This window comes from Aquila chrysaetos, chromosome 1, assembly GCF_900496995.4.
Source record: "Aquila chrysaetos chrysaetos chromosome 1, bAquChr1.4, whole genome shotgun sequence".
Lineage (NCBI taxonomy): Eukaryota > Metazoa > Chordata > Aves > Accipitriformes > Accipitridae > Aquila > Aquila chrysaetos.
Window position 1 is genome coordinate 34101208 of NC_044004.1, and position 20762 is coordinate 34121969.

General features: G+C 38.4%; 1 protein-coding gene across 21 annotated transcripts in view; it reads left to right on the forward strand.

The window, feature by feature from the left end:
- The first annotated feature begins 9807 nt into the window (after positions 1–9807).
- The window catches only part of PCM1 (pericentriolar material 1), a 47943-nt gene continuing 36988 nt past the window's right edge, over positions 9808–20762 (forward strand). For 8 of the 21 annotated variants that reach the window (XM_030012243.2, XM_030012216.2, XM_030012303.2 and 5 more), the window contains exons 1-7: positions 9838–10098; positions 13714–13832; positions 14396–14641; positions 15798–16070; positions 16631–16801; positions 16976–17092; positions 20443–20620. In XM_030012243.2, the coding sequence (XP_029868103.1) occupies positions 13737–13832; positions 14396–14641; positions 15798–16070; positions 16631–16801; positions 16976–17092; positions 20443–20620 (1081 nt within the window). In that variant the 5' untranslated portion in view covers positions 9838–10098; positions 13714–13736. The other 13 variants (XM_030012189.2, XM_030012293.2, XM_030012224.2 and 10 more) reach the window with 7 other exon arrangements.

Genomic DNA, 20762 nt, shown 5'->3' on the forward strand with positions numbered 1-20762 from the left:
GTTTGCCCTCCTTCTATGTTGGCTCTTCTCAAAAAGTTCCACAAATGAGTATGCTTAAAGGAATGCTGCTGGAAAAAGTGAACTCTTAAGGACATACTGAACAAAAGCAGTAAAAGGAGTTTTACTTTCCACAATATAAATATTCACACCATCAACTTCCTTTTGAAGACTAACACTTGTTGTACACTTCCTCTAAATAATTTCTGGTGTATTATTTGGAATCTGTTTACCTGGAAGTACTTCTCTTTACTAATTACATTACATCAACTAATTAACTTCATATTCTGAATTTCAAATATTTAATAATTGCAATAAATTTCTCATGAGTAGACTACACTAAGAATCATTCAAAAATTCAAAATCATTCAGCAAGTCATTTTTACTGGGAATCTTTCTATGGCTAATGACTTTTGCAAGGAGGGAAATACCCGTTCATAGTGTAACTCAACCGATTGTTACTCAGTGGGTGGGCTCTGAATTTAGAAAGTGGAAAAAAGGCATGGCATTTTAAATTCAGATTTATTAACCATTTAAACAATTTATTGAGGGTTACAAGTAGATTCTCCATCACTTGAAGTCTTTAAACAAAAACTAGATAGCTAAAATGTATGGCTGTGATTCAGTTAAACAAGAATTATATCCAGCATCAAGTCAGAGATTTGTATTATTCAAGAAGTCTATAGGCTACCCATCATCAGAATGATTTTGCATGAATAAACATACTAAATAGAAGAGTCTCAAAGAGCATACAAATGGAAGTCATAAAAGCACAAACGGAAGAGATAAAGGTCTTTCTTAGACCTGTTGGATACATCCAATACTGGAAACTGGCAAATGTCATAGACCTTAATGTGGCCAGTAAAGACCTGGCTGTTCAAACAAATCTTACTCAGATTTGCTGCTCTTGGGAGAGTTTGCACAGAAATGAAGCAAAATATGGCAAGGATCATCAACTACTCTTTTATCAGGTTTTTTTGACAAAAGTATGTATAAAGGATAAAATGCTGTTCCTCACTTCTACCCTGAATCAATATGTTTATTACTTCCTATAAGCAAGGTAAAAACAGTCAGTTGTATTAAATCCATCTTACATCTTTTGTGGATGTTTAAAATAGCTAGCACAAGAAATCAGAGAAGAAATCAGTTTGTTTCCATTGTATTAGCACTTTCAGCTCACTATCTCCCCAGGTATTTTATCTGACAGAAGTTTAACAGCTTTGGGCAATCCCAAACATGGATACAGGCTGGGTGATGAGTGGATTGTGAGCAGTCCTGCAGAGAAGGACTTGTATGAAAAACTGAGAATGAGCCAGCAACATGTGCTCGCAGCCCAGAAAGTCAACCATATCCTGGGCTGCATCAAAAGAAGTGTAACCAGCAGGTCAAGGGAGGTGATTCTCCCCCTCTACTTGGCCCTCGTGAGACCCCACCTGGAGTACTGCATCCAGCTCTGGGGCCCCCAGCAAAGGAAAGACATGGACCTGTTGGGGCAGGTCCAGAGGAGGGCCAATGAAGATGATCAGAGGGCTGGAGCACCTCTCCTATGAGGACAGGCTGAGAGAGTTGGGGTTGTTCAGCCTGGAGAAGAGCAGGCTCTGGGGAGACCTTATAGTGGCCTTGCAGTACTTAAAGGGGGTCTACAGGAAAGATGAGGAGGGACTTTTTATCAGGGAGTGTGGTGATAGGACAAGGGGTAACGGTTTTAAGCTGAAAGAGGGTAGATTTAGATTAGATATTAGGAAAAACTTCTTTACTGTGAGGGTGGTGGGACAACTGGAACAGGTTGCCCAGAGAAGTTGTGGATGACCCATCCCTGGAAGTGTTCAAGGCCAGGTTGGATGGGGCTTTGAGCAACCTGGTCTAGTGGAATGTGTCCCTGCCCATGGCAGGGGGGTTGGAACTAGATGATCTTTAAGGTCGCTTCCAACCCAAACAATTTTATGATTCTAAAATCGGCAAACACAAGATAATGTGTTCATATCATCCTTTTATCATGCAGACTCAAAAGAAGTTACAAGCACAGAAGACACTTTCATAGTACAAGGAATCACTGGTTTTTTTCCTTATAAGCTGTAATTGAGGTGTTAAGCACCCTTTATGAAATGTAATGCTTTTCTTTTTCTCATGTGTATGATTTTTATCCAGGAAAGTTTTAAATCACCTTCAGCTGCCACGTAGGAATATGGAAGGGTCAAAGATTGTACAACCACAACATTGTAACTTGGTGTTTGTCAAAATGTACTTTCATTCCATCTGTTACAAATTAATTTGTTTATGCTTTTCTCTGCATTGTTTTAGTTCACGTAATGCTAAGGCTAAAATAGAAAACATGTAATGGACTTCATTCTAGAATTGGCTGAAATCACTTATTTGAAAATGTGCGTTCAGCATTGTACATCCAACAAGATGATAATTAAATGGTCTTTCACATATGATAAACAGTAACAATAATAAATTGAAAATACTTTTAAATGGAATATGCTGCTTGGTTTCGTAACTTAGACACTAGGTTTTTTTCTGAGGGAAAAAAAAAACAAACAAAAACAACCCCCCCCAAAAAACCCAACCTGACTAACTCCATCAAAATTATGATGTCTGAGTAAATTTAACTTCGGGGTTTTTTTATTTTTTAACATATAAAGTAGTAGCAATGTGTTACTTCCATAATAATATTTTGTTACTGAAACAGAACTGAACTGAAATCAAAGATAAGCCAAACTCAGCTTTATGACTAAAAATCTCTGTACCTCCATGTTTTTAAAAGTAGCCTCCTTTCCGAAAGTAGGTGTATATATTTTTTTTATAGACTGACTTATGAATTGCATGGTATGTTTACAAGAAAATCTGGTTAGTTATCATAATTGACAATGTGCCAGTTACCAGAATACTATTATATGTTCCCATTGTAAGTGTATTCCACAAATAAAAGCATTGCGTAAGAGTTTCACACACATAATGCTGTGGGTGTTTGCATAGCTGACTGACATGTTAAATGGCTTCCAACATTCCACAGCAGACTACTGATGAAAACCAGTACAATTCTATCTGCTTGAGTGGAGTTACTTTAGAGTGTTCAATAGTTCATTTTAACTATATTTACATAAGAGGTGGCCCACATATTCAAGAGAATAAAATGATCAAAAAGCTACACTGGATTTAGTCAACAGTTTGGACTGCTGTAAAAAATTATATCCACCAAGCTTTTGAAAGTTAAATATAGTTATTAGCTGTTAATATTTTATGTTTATTTGGAGACACATAAAAAAACCAGAGTATGTCATACTTCTGCATTAATAGATTCTCAAGGTTCCTTTTTACTAAAGCAATTTGGCATCTCCAGATTCCTTTGGAATAATCTATACCAGTTTAACATGAGTCCTACTTAGTCATATGACAGCAACTGTCTTTCATGGACTCTTTCATTTATATACAAGTATCTTGCTCCGAAGTATTGAAATAGCTACAAAACAAGATCAAATTAAAGTTACATGCCTTTGGCAGTACAAATCCCTAAAGTTCATGAGATGTTGATGATGAAAGTCCCTGATGTAATTCTGGTTATTCACAAGGAAGCATATGAAGAAGTCCTGTTGTACTGAACACAACAGAAATCAACAAAAGGAAGCTGCATCATTGTTCACTGTTCCAATTCTCCACTTACTCAGTACTACCTTTTTCTGAGGGTTACTGATTTTTTGTCTCTCTCTAGGACATTGTTGCCTTCTTCCTATATTTCGGTTTTCTGCTTCTTTCATTCCACTGACATGCATAGTTCCATGAGGTAATATTCAGTGTCACTGCAGTAGTCTTCAGGCTTCAGGCATGCTACCTTAGTGTACCTGATCCACCACAGACTTAAGTCTTTGAAGCAGACAGTGGCCTTTATTGTTTTACTTGCCTATTTCTTTAAGGAATATCATGCACTTGCTTATGTGTGACAGGTAGCCATCTCTCTCATACAATTTATTAATAATATTTTACTTTTTCAACATCAGATGAGTTAGAGTGCTACAAGCCAATACTTTGCTTACTTTTGGGCAAATAAGAAACATCAGAGTATTTTAAAGCTCTTGATTCTTTTAACATGTTGTCTTCAAAATGCTTGCCACGATCCTAATGAAAGCAGTGGTAGAAACAAATTATGGCAAAAATACAGAAGTCCACCTATAAACTTATGAAGATTTCACCTAGTATATAAATACATTGCACAGAGTGACCAGGGCCTATGACTGCAAGCTGAAACATGAATAACATATGTCTAAAACTTGCATAATCACATGATGAATTTGAAATGTTAAGACAATAAATGTAATTCCCTGATAAGGCCAAGAGATAAGCAGAAAAGAACTTCCTGCTTATTCTGAAATGACAGAACGAATGCACTTTATTTTTTGGTGTATGGATATAATATGCAACAATAAAATGCAGTTTTTAAATAGTTCACCTCGGTTTTGTGTAGTGTTCTAAGAAACAGGTGCACAATTTTGTCATTTCAGTCATTTTGTAGGCTATCATTTCAGATACACAGTACAGAAATCAGCAACACACCTTCATTATCATGAATTATAAAATCAGCAAATTCAACATATTTAGACATTATTTCATCACACTCCAAATAGGGCAACACCCACCAATTCTTATTAGAAATATAAAACGAGCAGTCCCTCCCATCTTTTTCAATAGACAGTAGCAAAGACAGTATTACTAGCATAGATGAACACACCACAGAAGTTAAAGATCTAACAAACATCTAGATCTGTACAAATCTCCTTTGGAGAATATAGAAAAATGGTGGATTTGGTGAAGGCCCAGAGTAATTTTTTAAAAAATTATCACAGTAAGTTCCATTGCTGGTGTTTGTCTTCTGTTCATTAACCCCAAGATCATAAAAACATGCATTAAGCTGTGTTGTGAGGAAACGTATATGGCAGACAAGTGACTTGTTCAAGATCTTCATGTGAGAGCCAGGAAAAGAACATAGTCCATAACTTTCTGCCTTACTTACAAAAACAGCTTACATACCCTGCCTTCTGCTGACTGCCTCCTTTACCCATGAAGCTTCCTGCTGGCCGTAGTTTTCCTTTTGTTCTCTCCAAATACATCCTTATCCTATATTCTACTTTGTGAAAAGTATGTGATCTCTTTGGAAAAGTGCACCAACTAATATCTCTTCTTCAGTACTTATCAATTTAGTGTTGTTATCCATCTGTATCAACCCTAATCAGCAGTATAACTGGAAACACTTAGCACTGAATCTCTATTACCCCTCTTATCAACAGGAAAAAAAAAAAAAAAAAAGGAACCACAAACGCAATTTTATTAGAAATGTGACAGAAAGATTTAGGTTACAAAGTTATTTAAAACACTTCAAAGTTACTCTAAATCCTTGCACATATATATATATATATATATATATAGTCATTAGATATGCCAGGCCATCGTACTTTACTCAATATTTCTATATTTGCAAAACCTGTATCAGAAAAGCAAATACCTATTTCAAAAACATTATTGCCAGAGGATGAAATGCAGTTTATCACAAAATTAATCAACTCTGTGTAGCTACAGTGGAACTCCTTATAATAACTTTTTTATAAAAAGTCAACAAATACTAGATTATGAACTTATAGTCATGTAATTATTAGGAATTTTTAATTTTTCTGGATCAGATGTTCACTATCAAACTGCATAGTGGCTATAAAATGAGCTACAACTTCGGCTGATTTTTTCCATTTGAAGAAATATGAACATATATGAAAATAAAAATTAGGTGGCTTTGAAGAATTCACTGTAGCTTTTATATGCTAACTATTCTAATGCTGATATGCTTTTAACAGAACTGAAGCCATACAGTGTAGAGAAAGCACTCAGTTATGAATATGCAGGAATGACTGCTATCAGATACATTTTAGTTTCCAATTACAAAAGAAAAATTGGAAAGTATCTACAACCTTCTCCTCTTAGTATGAACTCTCAAATAGTTGTACAGTATCTTTCATTCTGTACACTCAGAAAGAAGGAAAATAAAAAATATAAAATTATTTCTTTAATTGCAAAATGGAAAAAAAAATCTGGGGCTAGGCAGAGAGTCATGAGAATTCTTGGTTCTGAACATTTCTTTATAACATGTGGCGGGGTTGCTTATTTCTTTCATATTCTTGTCCTTTGATTCAGTTCAGAGGGAGAAATTAATGTGGTATTTCTAAGCCGTGTAATCATTTTATCTTTCTCCTGCTTACTTTTTAATTTTTTTTTGTTTCAATGTAGCACATATGTAGGTTGTGACTTCAGAAACCTAAATAATGTAGAATTGGCTAGGCAATATCATGATATACAATGACTATCCAAGATATTATGAATTAAAGGTTGTTCCTACTCACTTTTCTGAGGAATCTGCAGATATGCTTATTTAAGTCAAATCTGTCGTTTCAGAACAACTGAAGTATTTTGTTTCTTCTTAGATTGCTTTAGTTAGCCAAGGAATAAACTGAAGATGTTACTGGACTGGAAATAGAAAAAAATGAAATAGACAAGACTATGTAACTAAGAGTACAGCGTATCAAATATAATGTTGAAATAAACAGCAAAGAGGGACATCCAGATTAAGCGCTGTATTTGTAGATTGGTTGTGAAAGTGGATCTTAATTTCTTAGAGTGAAATAGTACTTATGACCTTGCTAACTTCTGTGCTATAGAGACCTCTTTTAAAATGGTTTTCAAAATTGGCTTCAACAGAGCCTGACTTCAAAGGGGACAATGAGAGAAATGTGGTCCTAGGGCTTCTAGGCAGGGCAACAGTGGTGCTCCTGATGTGTTTTGGTTGTGTGAAATAAGCACGCTTAATAAACCAAAACTGGTTATACCTCGTGGCTCCATCCCATCACTTTTTAGCACTAGGTTTGATATCAGTCACTAATATTTTACTGGAACGTAATACCTCAAGTGCATGTAAGAGCAAATATTACAGACTGATGAAAGTATCAAGAGGATTACTTTCCCCACCCCTACAGATGTGGGGAAGATTTACAACAGGGATCCTGTCCATTCTTCAGCTGAGACTCAGCTGCTTTTCTGGGGTCTGACCAGGTTAGCTAATACCTAGCTCCCAGTTACTCTCTTCTTTCCTTTATTGCTTCTGATGGCTATTATGCTTGAGCGGATCATCAAAAATTGCTTTCTTCTTCACTGGTAGTGAATTGGCTAATCTTTGACCAGCTTAACGCTTGGCTTTGGGGTCTTAAGTGACTGTGCCTCTGCCGTACACCTTCTTAATTTATTATCAGACCCCATAGGGATAAGTGGACACTTTATCTTCCTGTATAAATCAACTTAAAACTCTTTGTTAATGGCTTAAGAGATCTTCCCAATCTAAAGTTATGCAAAGAAAGAAAAACTACCTTTAGTATAGTAGCCTGATAGTCACTGTGTAGCCATATTATGGTAGACTAATCATTTTTGGCCAGTTTAATTTTTGCAGCAAAAACTTCTTTGTCACAAAATCAGCAGAAAAGTGGACAATTACTATTTGAACCGAATGCCCTATTAATTACTGCCTTTGTTTCAGGGCCTTTAAAAATCTCTGCCTGCAACTACTCCTCACATCCCCTCTGTCTCAGTAAAACTTTAATCTTTCACTTCTTTTTGTCTCTAGTCCTTACGCACTGTATTTTGTTTGCTTGCTTTCCTTTCACTCTGGAATAATAAAGTAAAATTAACAAGATAAAGCCAGCAGGTGTGCAAGGAAAAAATCATCACATGTCTCTGACATAGCTTTCAATCCTAATTAAATTGGGCTATCTCGAAGATAATGCATTCAGTTTCTGTGAGGGTGAATTCATTAACATGTCTGCTGATGGAAGCACTTATAACAGGGATCTTTGTAGGAGGAATTAGTTAATGTCAATCTAGAGGCTCATTAGCGTTGATATAGGACTTCCCCCCAAAGTTGGTTTTGTTTTTTTTTCATTAACAAGACATTCTTTAAGCCATATTAGCTTTGGCTCACAGTCGTTCCCAAATCCTGAGATTTATTTTACAACAGTACTGGAGAACCACCTACTGGAAATAATGCTTCTTGCCATGCCATCCATGATTCCTTAATGCTTATTGTATCTTTCTTCAGTCCCTCAGTCCCCATCCCCAATGAAAAATGGCTCTGAGGAGCTGGTACTGTTTTATTTCTTTGAAGCACTTAAAAAAAAAACCCCAAAACAACCCCCCCACTCCCCCAAGTTTACAGCCAATTCCAGAAGAGAGACAGAAAATAAGAAGAGAAAAATCACCCTGCAAATGTCAAGCAGGAATCAGAGTAATGATGCTGTAAGCTCCTATGAGAGATATACTACCAATATATGACATGCTGTGGTAAGGAAAATATGCAGTTACGACATGTATATATGGGGACTATAATAAAGACATTGTTACTAAAACATACTAAAATCTATTTAATGTACTGTTTTTCCTTAACAGTGCATTATATTTTTACAGAAGATTTTTTTTCCCTGCAGAAAAGAATAGGAATGAGGGAGATGTATTTTAAGAATAAACCACAGCAACAAAAATGATAGTCATTGTATTAAGGCACTATTTTCTCTTATATTCTGCCTCCTCCTGCTGGGCAGTGGGAGGTATGCCACCGTGACAATATAAAGCCTCTTGCCAAGAGCAACATTGCCAATATTGTGCTGAATATCCAGACACGGTACCTGAGGCCAGGCTGAAAGGACATTAGTTAAAAGCATAATTAAAAAAAGCTCATAAATGACCTTCTTTATTAGCTGCAGAATTGCAATACAGATGAATAATATATATGCATTACATAGAGAGCTTCCATCAAGTTGTTGCAGATTCTTTTTAAAGTGATTTCAGTTATGAATATAAAGTCATTTAGCCTGTGGTAGAAATGGGAGAAAAATGCTGCTATAACAGGCAGTCTTGTGCTCACCTCTTTTGCGCACTATGTATTGTCCTTTGATACGGGGGCGTCTGCTGGAGAAAACAATGATATTTTTATCGAAACATTTTTATTTCACAGGTTTTCCAATCTTTTAGTTCCTTTTCTAAATTATGGATAGATTAATGTGTCATTGAAAAGGATTCATGTGTCGTTCATTTTTTGGTGGAGCAAAATACGTTGGTGTAAGTACTAACAGAGGAGAAATGAGGGGAGTTAACTACATTTTCATGTAGTACCAGTAGAATGTTTCTCGCCCAGGATGAGTTGTGAGGCCTATGAAAATATTTAATGCTTCTGCATTTTCTGTACTTCTGGCATCGCAGAAAAAGAAGGGTAAAAGGTAGAACAGACTACATTGATTTCCACCTTTTCACCGCTGCATTTTCAGCTGTGACTTCCTACAGGCGACCAAACGCAGACAGGAACAGACTCTGCAAGTCGATACTGCTCCAAACGAGGACAGGAGCTGATCCTCGTCCACGCTCAGGCTTTTGACGTGATTTTACCACTCTTCCAGTCAGGTGAAGCCCTTTACAGAGTTCAACATCGTTTTCCTACTTTATTTTACGAGCAAAACGGGCCCGCCGGCGATGGACAACCCACTCATCCCGCCCGGCGGCTGGGCAGTGCCCTGACTGGAAAAACTACCATCGCCAGGAGGCCCCGCCCCCGCCCCCGCGAGGCGCGAACTCGCGGCTCGCGCGCTGACGATCCGCCGTGTCGGTCGCCGCCGACTGCGGCGTTCCAGTGCGCGCGGACCCGCCGCCAGCAGGCGCCTGGAAGCGCAGGAAGGGCCGCCCTGCCGTCACGTGGCCCGGGGAAGGCGGAGCTTGCGCGGCGCGGAAGGGCATGGCTGGGCGGGGGTTACTAGGTAACGGTGTGTATCCGTCCGCTGGGGCCCGCCTCCCGCACCCCTCGCGAAGTGGCGGCCAAGATGGCGGCGGCGGTGGTGGCGGCGGCCGTTGAGGCAGGGCTGTGAGTCCCTCCGCCAGCGCTGTTCCGCGGCGTTGAGCGAAGCGAGGCCGCTGCTCTTCCCCACTGCCCGAAGGGGAAGCGCTCGGCCGGGCAGCCCGGGGACCCGCGGGTAGTGAATCGGCGGTGGAGGAGAAACCGGGCCTGGGTGACCTCCCCTCCGCCGCGGGGTGAGCCGCCCTCTCCTCCCTCTGGCGCGGCGGGCTGCCCCCCTTCTCTCGCCGGCAGCGGAGCGCGGGGAGAGGCGGGGGCCGCCGCTGGTGGGGCAGGGCCGCCTGGCTCGGCCCGGCCTTTGGGCCCCTGCGGGCCCGCGTGGGTGGGCACCCGGCCGGCGAGGAGAGGGGATTATCCTCGCTGCCCGGCCCGGCGCGGCGGGGAGCGGGGGGGGGGCCGGGACCGGCAGGCCCAGGGAAGCCTGGCGGTGCCAGCAGGTTGGGTGGGCCGCTCCCCTCCGCCCCGGGGAAGGTTGCGTTACTCGCTCTCCAGGGAGACGCCGGCGGGGCCGTGGCAACGGCCGTGCTTCTGCCTGAGGCGCGCTGAGCGGAGCCCGCCTCCCCCGCCCCGGTGCCCCGCGTTTTGGGGCCGTGAAGGAGCGGGCTTTCCGCGCGCCTCCTGACCGCCCCCGGCCCGGAGAGCGCTTCGCCTGCCTCACGCTGCGGCTCGGCCGGCAGAGCCGCCGGGGGATCGCTCCGTCTGCCGGCCCCGTTGACGGCGGCGAGACCCGCCGGGCCTGGGCTCGGCGTCCCGCCGTGGAAGTGGACCAGGTCGGGCCGGCGGGACGCCGGGAAAGGGCTGAGGTGCGCGGCTCGGCCCCGACTCCGCAAGCTGGTAGTGCTGGGCATACCTCCCTTGGTCCGGGTGTTGGAGTTTGCAGTTCTCCTGGCGCCTTGCTCCTGTGAGGGCTGTCCGGTGCAACAAGAGAGGCCTTGCTCCCTTGTCTGCTTCTGTTTGATGATATTGTATGGTTGGCTGTAGGCATTTAATGAGTTAATGCTAAGGTAATGCTCAGTGAGGAGCGCATGTCTTAAAAAGCTAAACTGAAAGAAATGTGTGATCCCATTTTCAGTCTCTATGGCTCTATGATGACTTTTTGCAACTTTCTCTTTTCCATTTAATTTTTAATTTTCAAAAGTTTCTACGTGCAGGATTAAGTGCTCTTCAGAGCTCTTGTAGTTCACATGAATGCTATAGGAAAAAAAAAGTCAAAAATATCTCTGCTGTAGAAAAAAACCCTTTTAAAATATGTCTTTGGTTTGTTAGCATGTTTTGTAGTGATACTTCTGAGCGCTTTGCATATTGCTATTACAGGTACAAAATATGTTTTGCATACAATCTTACATGTTTTGACTACAATCTTAGATGTTACCTTAAGTTGTTATTTGTGTAGAAAATATTCTTGAAAGTTTTTTTTTTTTTCCCAAGTCCCTAGTAAATGCTGTCGGGCAGTATGCACATGGTCAAATAGAGCTTTTATACAGATTCTATAATGTGCATGAAGCTCAGATTGGTAAGGAGTTGCTGGAAATAGCGTAATGGGAGGATACCAAAGCTTTTATAAGAGGATTTCTTCTGGAAATAGATGGTAAAATGAAAAGTAAGAAAAAATACAAATCAGTGAAGTGTGTGGGGGGAGGTGAAAAACACTGCTTCATCTGGGAGAGTTTAAGAAAAAAGTGGGCTGAACCTCTCTGTGTTTTTTTTTAACTGAGTTGAAGGGTTAAAATAGCAGCATGGCTCTGTGATCTTAAGCTCACTTGAATATAACTGATTTGGAAGTATTGAAGACTATAATACGAATGTTTAGAAACTTGCTGTCTGGGAAGGGCACAGTTCTGTTAGAACACTTTAAAATCTGCGTGCTGGAAGTAATCGGGATGTTGTTTTTTTTGAGCTGTATTTATTAGGGTGCATTGGTGTATGCCTACTGTCCTTGTTTGAGAATATTCAGAATGTTCCATCTGTGGCAGTGAATTTACTTCAGAGGTAATTGGAGACTCCTACAGCAAAGGTAGTTGAAGATAGCTTTTGAGAAAGTTTTAAATGAAATCAATGTGAATAGGTATTTGTATTATATAAAGATGAATACTGCCACTTATTTTTACGGTGGAAGGTAGGGAAAATCTTCCTTTGCTATGGTTTTAGTAGAATTGTATAACATGAGGATGAGGAAACGGCTTACTGAACTGGATTGTAAACCCAGATGGCCTCTGAATCTGGTCAACATGAACTCACTATGCTTAGTGGCACAGGTCAGGATAGAGTGCCAGTTGAAATGTTGGGTCTTGAACATCTACGAAGCTGAACAGTTTGTCTGTAACTGAAGAAAGTTGTTACAAAACACAGCTGTTTTCTAAAATAAGCTAAACTGATAAATATGCATTTGTTTTGAATGCTTGTCAAATTTACCTTGGGTTGCCAGGAGAGCTTCCCTGTGAACATAGGATGCTTGTGCTTCTACATGAAAACAAAGAAAAAGTGGAAGGACATTGTGTTCTTATTTGCTAAATAAATATGACAGTTCACCTGGGTGAAAGTTGCACAAAAGGTGTGGTTTTACAGTTGATCTGGGTTTCGCTCCTCCAGATGACATGGCTTTTATTTGCTTTCCTTGAGCCTACAGTTCTTATATAGTCGTAAGGTTAGCCAGATCAGGGAGCTTATCCAGTTGAGAACTCATCTATTTTTTTATTTTTTTTTTAATTTCAGTTTTATTCGTTGGTTAGCTAGTTTATAGATGGTACCCTCTGACTGCACAGCCTAGTGGACGCTTCTGTTGGGACGAAGAAGGGAGTATGAATGAATGTGCAAGGGCAGTAGGGGACAGATCTGCCAGTTCCCAAAGGAGCAGGCACTTAACTCTATCTGTGTTATGATTCTGATTGTGAGATGCGGAAGCTGAATTACTCCTAACTGTGTTAGCGTGACTTAGGTTGGTACACTGCTGAGTGGAGATGTGGTTATGGTACAATGAGCATACCTGGTAGATCCCCTTTCCTTAATGGTATAGTAATAGGCTGTGTTTGCATAAAAATACTGCTTTATGCGTGTGCGCCTACTGAGAGGTCTGTACGGTGTGATTTTGATTGAATACTATACCTAAGCAAGATAGGTGTACTAGTACAGCTTTTAAACTTAGTTCAGGATTAATCATTTTTCTTCTGGAACTGATTATTAAAAAAAAAAAAACAAAAACCTTCTTAGATACTTCTTAATCTTAAGTTTTAGGTGATTTCTTCACATGCACTGTGTGAAATCTTGGCCTGAAAATTAGTAGTAGATAGGTTGCAGTAAAATGTTAGAAATAAATGATCCTTTTTGATTTTTTTCAGTTAAATATAAAGCTAGGATTATGTCCTAATATAGCAGTTAAACCTAGTTGGAAAAAGTAATTCTCTGCAAGACTGTTTTTCTTCTACATTTGTAACAGAACTTCATAGTTGTTACAAAGAAAAAGTTTGTAGTGTTGTGCAGTGGAACTGTGCCAGCAGCACTTAGGCTACAGTTTTTATTGCAGCCTGAGAGTATATACAGTTATGTATTCTTCATCTTTTTGAACAGGCTAATTTAATTTTACTGCTGTAAAGGAATACTTTGTTTCTGATCTTTCAGCTTTAACAACTTTTTTAGTAACACAGTTCAGTTAACAGGGGGTTTAGTTTCCTGAAATAGCCTTCTGTTTGCATTTTACAATGAGTATGTAGTTGTCATCTCAGATTATGAATCTTTAAAATATTTTGCATAAACTGATTTTAATACAGCACATTTCTTTCAACTATTTCTTTTAGATTCTTTTTATTGATTGCTTGTCATGGCAACAGGAGGTGGTCCCTTTGAAGAAGGCATGAATGATCAGGACTTACCTAGCTGGAGCAATGAGAGCCTTGATGACCGGCTGAACAACACGGTATAATTAATCTTATCTTTCAGTTGCCATTTTATGCTGGTTGTTAAAATTACCAGGTAGATTCTGATAGTGGCAAGTAACAATGCAAAACCCTAAGCTTTGTCAGTACAGCTTTACAGGTAAGTGTCTGCAAAACAAATAAAAATAATTGAGGTAGAAGTAAGCAAGCAATGAGTGTAATTCAGAAGTTGTGAAGTCTAGATGTGTTTATGGGAAGTGTTTTGGATAAATAAAGTAGCTAGACACAAAAGCAAAGTTCTAAACAGCTGAAGAGTCTTCAGCAAAGAAGAAAAATACAATTTTAGCTTCATTTGAAATTAATTTAATGCATTGTAGGATGAAATGGGTTTAAAATTTCCTGAAAAGCTATTTTTAATTTATGCAGTGGAAAAAATTATATTTTGTAATGTGATGTTTGCTCTAGAAGACTTAGTGCATATTTTGATATTGCTTTTTATTTTTACATCTAAAATGGAAGCAAACTCTTTTGCTGAATTAAAACATTTACTTTTTATCTATGTGGATAAAAAATGGCTTTTTTCTTCCCTCTCTTTCCCCTTAAGGACTGGGGAAGTCAACAGAAGAAAGCAAACAGATCTTCAGAAAAAAACAAGAAAAAGCTTGGTGGGGAAGCTGAAACAAGGCTTACTAATGATATATCTCCAGAATCCTCACCTGGAATGGGACGACGGAAGACCAGAACTCCTCATAGTTTTCCTCATGCTCGATATGTGACCCAGATGTCTGTTCCAGAGCAGGCTGAACTAGAAAGGCTTAAACAAAGAATAAATTTCAGTGATCTGGATCAGGTTTGTGTGAATAGTAGCTCCTGCTATAAATATGACTATAAAATTTATTTAGCTATCTCTTAATAAATTGACAGATGAATAAAGAAAACTTTCATAAGTGATTAAGGTAAAAAAAAAAAAGCTTATAGGCACCATGGGAGCCAAATCAAAATTCTGATTTTGAACTTGAGAAAATTATGGAAAGTTCAGAACCATGGCATTCCTATGCTTGAGAGTATGCTAGCTGTCTTCGCTTTCTTCCTCTCAATCAGTAACAAATTCCTGTGTCCTTAAATCAGTATTTCTTACTCATCATACTTGTCTGTCACTTGAAAATATCTGTTACCTTATTTTGAAAATCTGTTCTTGAAGTGCCAGTTTGTGATTCTGAACATTGTTATCCTTGTGGATTAAGCAGAAGAGTAACATTAAAAACTCTCCTCAGTAGAGTGTAGAGAAATGTATGGCATGAATTCTTGAGCCATAACTGCTTCTTTGGGAATAGAGCACATTCATACTTCCCTTGTCCAAAACAGTGAAAAGTATGAGGGATTAATTCTTCGGTGACAAGGCATAAATTTGGGGTAACAGTTTCAGAATAGAGGCTTGTTAATATTTGCCAGAGTTTGTTGTTATCTTGTTTGGGTTGTGAAGATTCTTTCAAATGTGAATCATTGCTTTGACTTAGAATATAGAATATAAAGACTGGGCATAACTTCCTTCCCAACTGTATGTTATGGCAACAAGTTGCTATTCAGAAGGTTCTAAAGAAAAGCTGAAGTTACGAGGTATCGTATTCTGCAAGTGAATATGTTGCTCTTTTATTATTGTTATTCTCTCGAATGTACCTGGAGAAGTACAATGCCTTTCACTATAGTAAAGGTTGAGGCCACAGCCAAGGATGAGGAACTAAACTCTGAGGAGCTGCAGAACCCTTTTGCTTTTCAGCTGTCCTGGGAGGGTGGGCTTGCTTTCAGAAAGCTATAGGCAAAAATCACTGGCACTGTCTTTAGCTGACTTTTGGCTAGTCAGTGACTAATAAGGTAACTTTAAAATCAGTCTAATAATAGTGCAGAACTGGTAATCCAAGCAGTGAAACTAATTGGTGTTGAGAACATATTGGAGAAAAAAAATAAAACAATTGTTCTTGTTTGTTTGTTTGTTTGTTTGTTTATAGAGAAGCATTGGAAGTGATTCTCAAGGCAGGGCAACGGCTGCTAACAACAAACGTCAACTTAATGAAAACAAAAAACCATTCAACTTCCTGTCACTGCAGATAAACACTAACAAAAGCAAAGATCCTGCCTCGGGTTCCCAAAAAAAGGAAAGTGGGGTATCAGTGCAATGTAAAGAGTTGTTTGGAGCTGCTCTAAGCAAGGATTTCTTGCAAAATCGTCAAGTCTCTGCTCAAGAAGATGGAAGGGGAGAACCAGCTATGGATAGTAGCCAGGTATTTATATAGCCTATAAAGTCTACAGAATATTGACTCTTAGAAAGATTTTAATTACCTTGTTACTTTTCAGTGCATCTTTCTAAATTTCCGAAAAGTATAACTGTTAAATCTTTACTGGAAATACTTATCTTCCCACTGTTCTGAAAGGCAACTCGAGGAATATGTGAAACCAAACTTAATCATGTATTGTTCTTTAGAAATTTGTTTATTGGTAAGAGAAGCAGTAGTAATTTTCATCTTAGAGATAGTTCTCTTTTATACAGTTCCAGAAAATAATCTCACAGTTTAATATTTTCATATGTTAATGAGCTCTGTTCTGTTTTAGCCTATGGTGACAAGAAGCCCTGTGCTTCAGCCCTGCAACTTCACGCATGCCTAAATCTATCCTTATAAAAGCTGTTGACTTTCAACCAGTTGCAGAAGTGTGCTTATAGGATTGAAAGTACTAGTATGTCACCCCTTTAATTACTACTTTGCTGTTGCTGTCACCATGTCTTGTGCATTAAATACATTAAAGCTGTAGCTGAATGCATTCAGTAACTTCAGTGTCTTTACAGATTGTGAGCAGACTAGTTCAAATTCGCGACTATATTGCTAAGGCCAGCTCCATGCGGGATGATCTGGTAGAGAAAAATGAAAGATCGGCCAATGTTGAGCGTTTATCACACCTTATAGATCACCTTAAAGAGCAGGAGAAATCCTATCTGAAATTTTTGCAAAAGATGCTTGTAAGTTTGAGAACATAATATATTTGTTTCTGCACTGTAAGCTTTTTTAGGAGTTGACCATTGATGTTTTGATGGTGCTACTGGGGGTGTTTGTTTTGATATGTAGTACCTTCCATAGTTCATTTTTACTGCCCCCTTATATAGCTTTTGATTTATGCCAATGAAATATTTCAGGCTAGAGAAAATGAGAAGGATGATGTTCGGACTATAGATTCAGCTGTGGGATCTGGTTCTGTAGGTGAGAGCACATCGCTAAACATTGATGTGCAGTCTGAAGCTTCAGATACCACGGTAAGCTGTCTTTTAGTAATTAAGGTGCTAGAAATGGAGAATTTTTTTTGTTTTGTCGTGATTGTTGTGATAGTGTCATAATCTGCAGTTCAATTAAAAAAATAGTAAATCCCCAAACACTCTGTTTAGGAGGTGTTCATGCATGTGTGGATTGTTTTAATTATTTTTTTTTTTTTTAATATGGGGGAAAAATTAATGATTCTGTCACGACAACAATATTATCTTGATTAGTTTTTAAAAAATCTTTCGTCTTTCTTGAAAGTAAAATGATGGGTTAAATATTTACTTTGGCAGAGCACCAACTGGTTTGGTGTAGGAAGGAATAGTTTTCTACACAATATTTCATATATAAGTTTGTTTCTGATAGTGGGGAAAACTTGCTGGAGTTGGGTTAGGAGAGGGTTAGAAATAGTATTAGTGGGCCATTGCCCAAGCATGTTTCTAGTGATATGATAGAAGTATTGACCTAACACAGAAGTTTCTTTTGGTTTTTTTGGAGATGAGCACCTTTTAGAAAATGTGCTCTGAATTTAGTTGAGATACGCAGACAATCTTCCTTTCTATTTATAAAAGCTTTTATGTTAACGTCGTAAACAATTTTTGCAGTAGATACAAAAACTTCTGTTTTACATCTTCCAATACTACTATACTCAGGAAGAGTACTAGAGGGCTGGTACTCTTTTGGCCAGTTAGTACACTGAATGTTCTACAGATGAGGAGAGTTTACGTGCTTGGAAGTAAAACAGCAGTTAAAACATGAAGAAGTTTTTTTAATAATTTTTAGCTTTGGAAGAACTCTTTCTATACCTGTGAAGAAATTAAATGATGGACATAGAAGATGTACTTTTAATTTTTAAAATAAACTAATGGAAAAATGCAGAAAAAGACCAGTACAGTTTTTAGGAAGTATGCATGTAAACTTGCATTTTTCTTCATCTTTGCAAAATGGGGTTTAGTTTTATGTTTGGCTTTTCATTTTGCATCCAATTTCTCTGTACATGCAGCTTAAATATACTACATGCAGAATTAATACTAGTCTTATAAGGTTGGTTTGCTATATGGAGCCTTACTGTTACAAAGATTCCTAAGAATGACTAAAAATGTTTTTGCTTTTTAGTAGATTTTATTTGATACTAGTTTTCATTATTCGACAAGGTACAAGTGGGTAGGTTTGTAACTTAAAAATGCATGCTAAGTTGGAGCACATGTTCAAAATCTAACATACGAAACTATTTAATAAAGGAGGTATCTTTTAGTTTGAGCGTTCGGCCCCGCATTGAGGACAAACTAGGGAATTCAGCTTCACAGGAACAGGTTACAGACATTGATGTTACAGCAAGCCCTAAAGGGAAAAGTGACAGAGCTGCCCTGAATGACAGGGAAATGTGGCCTTGTAGGATTAATAGCCAAGAACATGGATTGTCTTCAAAGGTACACTTCAAAATATTACTTTAGCCTCAAATGGGGTTTATACATGCTGATTTCCTCCCACCAGCCCCTGCCTTGTTAACTGCTTCAAATGTATTTGTTACTTACAGTGAATGTTCCCATTTGGCCTGCTTATCTGTATCCAGCTGTCTTTTCATTGAATGAATTTTCTTTGCCTAGAGGTTGTTTTTTTCTTTAAATAGAGGTGTTTGACAACTTTCCCTTCTGAAGTATCAACATTGACAGAGAAAGACATATAACTCTACAGCAGGTGTTCTGATTTTATGTAGATGATCCTTCCAATTTTGCTGTTCTCGTTCTGGGAAAATGTATTGTAAACGTGACTTTTGGACACTTGTCATGTTTACACCAATAGTCTGCCAATGCAAATTTAAGCTAATACCATATAGAGAAAATAAATTAGAGAGTAGTAGACTTAACATGTTCCACAAATGTTTTTGTATAGCTGTTTATATAAATATTTGGTTGAAAGGGGGAAGACTAAGGGGCTTGGAGGTCTAAAACTTCTTTTGTTATTTGTTACCAGCTTTTCTATAGCTAAGTTCGATTATTTTTTTTCCATAAAATAAAAGGCTTAAATGTTTTGTCAAGCTTATTAGTCTAAATGTAGAACTAAGCTTGAAAAATTTGCTATGTGATTTTAATGAACTCAAGCAAATCTGGTACTTTTAGATAAAGCTTGGATTATTTAATAGGTGGGCAAGACTGAGACACATCCCCTTTTTCCCTTCCTTCCCTTTATTCCTTCCTGTGTTGATTTCATTGTGTACTCTATTTTTGCCTCTACTCTGCTTTTTTGTATATAAAGATGAAGGGTTAACAGAAATGATCAGTGCCAGCTGCAGTGCATGTTTTAGTGACACTTTGAGAAGTTTAGAATTCTGGATGTGTTCTCCTTTCTCTGCTGGAAAGTTGAGCGTTCCCTGGTACCCAGAACTAGTTAATAAGATGCCTGCTTCTATTCTGACATTTAATGCAGAATTTTTGGACTGAGTGAATTTTATACTTCAGGAATTTAGCACTATGTGGAGAGAAGATGATACTTTTAAGTTAGTAATGTTCTTTTTAAATACTTGTCAACTCCTAACAAAAAGGAGGCAAAATTTTCCATGGTTTCATCTGCATAGTGCGATAATCGAACTTCGAACAGATCAATATCTTAAGTGTAGATGTCTCATTAAAATACTTAATTTGCCGACCATCCTTGAATAAAAGTTTTGAGGCAAATCTCCAGCTTTTAATTAGAATAGGATGAGGGCAATAACTTAGTTTTACTACATTTTTACTGCTCAACATGTTTTGTTCCTTCAGATCTATTTTCATGTGTTTGGAAATATAGTATAGGGGGGATTCTGTGCATGTTTTTATTTTGAAATTGGTTTACCTAAACCGGTCTATTTTAGTATCTATGGCATAAATGTTGCATACAAAACTAAACACATTAGAGAAGAATAACTGCACAAAACATTTTGCTGAAAATTTAGAAATTTTAGGCCAGTAAATCAGTCTAGATCTTGTATTATATGTAGCTTCATGATGCTATGCCTTATCTTGTTTAATTTACTAGTCTTATAGCTTAATATCCTCTTACATGATTTAAAAGACAGAGGGATGCTTGGGTTAGTCTTTGGGACATGTTAGGGTAGCTGACTGGATTTCTAAAGAAAACTTAACTCCCAGGAGTGGTAACCATGTCTTGGAGGTACAGGCTTCTCCCTGTTGGATGTCTAAAATTTTTAGACTGAAAAGGACTACTGGAAAGGTGAAGTCGTTTCATTTTCACCTTTTTACACTTATCAGGCTGTTTGGTTCTATTAGTCTTGCTTGTTTTGACACTTCTGTCCCTAGTACTCAACAAATAAATTGTCATGATTATGGTAATGTTCTTCCATATCTTGCAGGCCAGGGATCCTCAACAGGAGGCTAAAGAGGAATTGGAGAACTTGAAGAAGCAGCATGATTTATTGAAAAGGATGCTGCAACAGCAGGAGCAATTGAAGGCTCTTCAAGGAAGACAGGCAGCTCTTCTTGCTTTGCAGCATAAAGCAGAGCAAGCAATTGCTGTCATGGATGATTCTGGTATGTGGAATGATAGTGTCTTTGATACCATGTTAGCATGCTGATTGAATGATTAAAACTGGGATTGTGGAATACACATTGAAGTCTTTTTTTTATAATGCATTTTTTAAAAAATTTACTGCAAGGCTTCTATTTCTGAAAA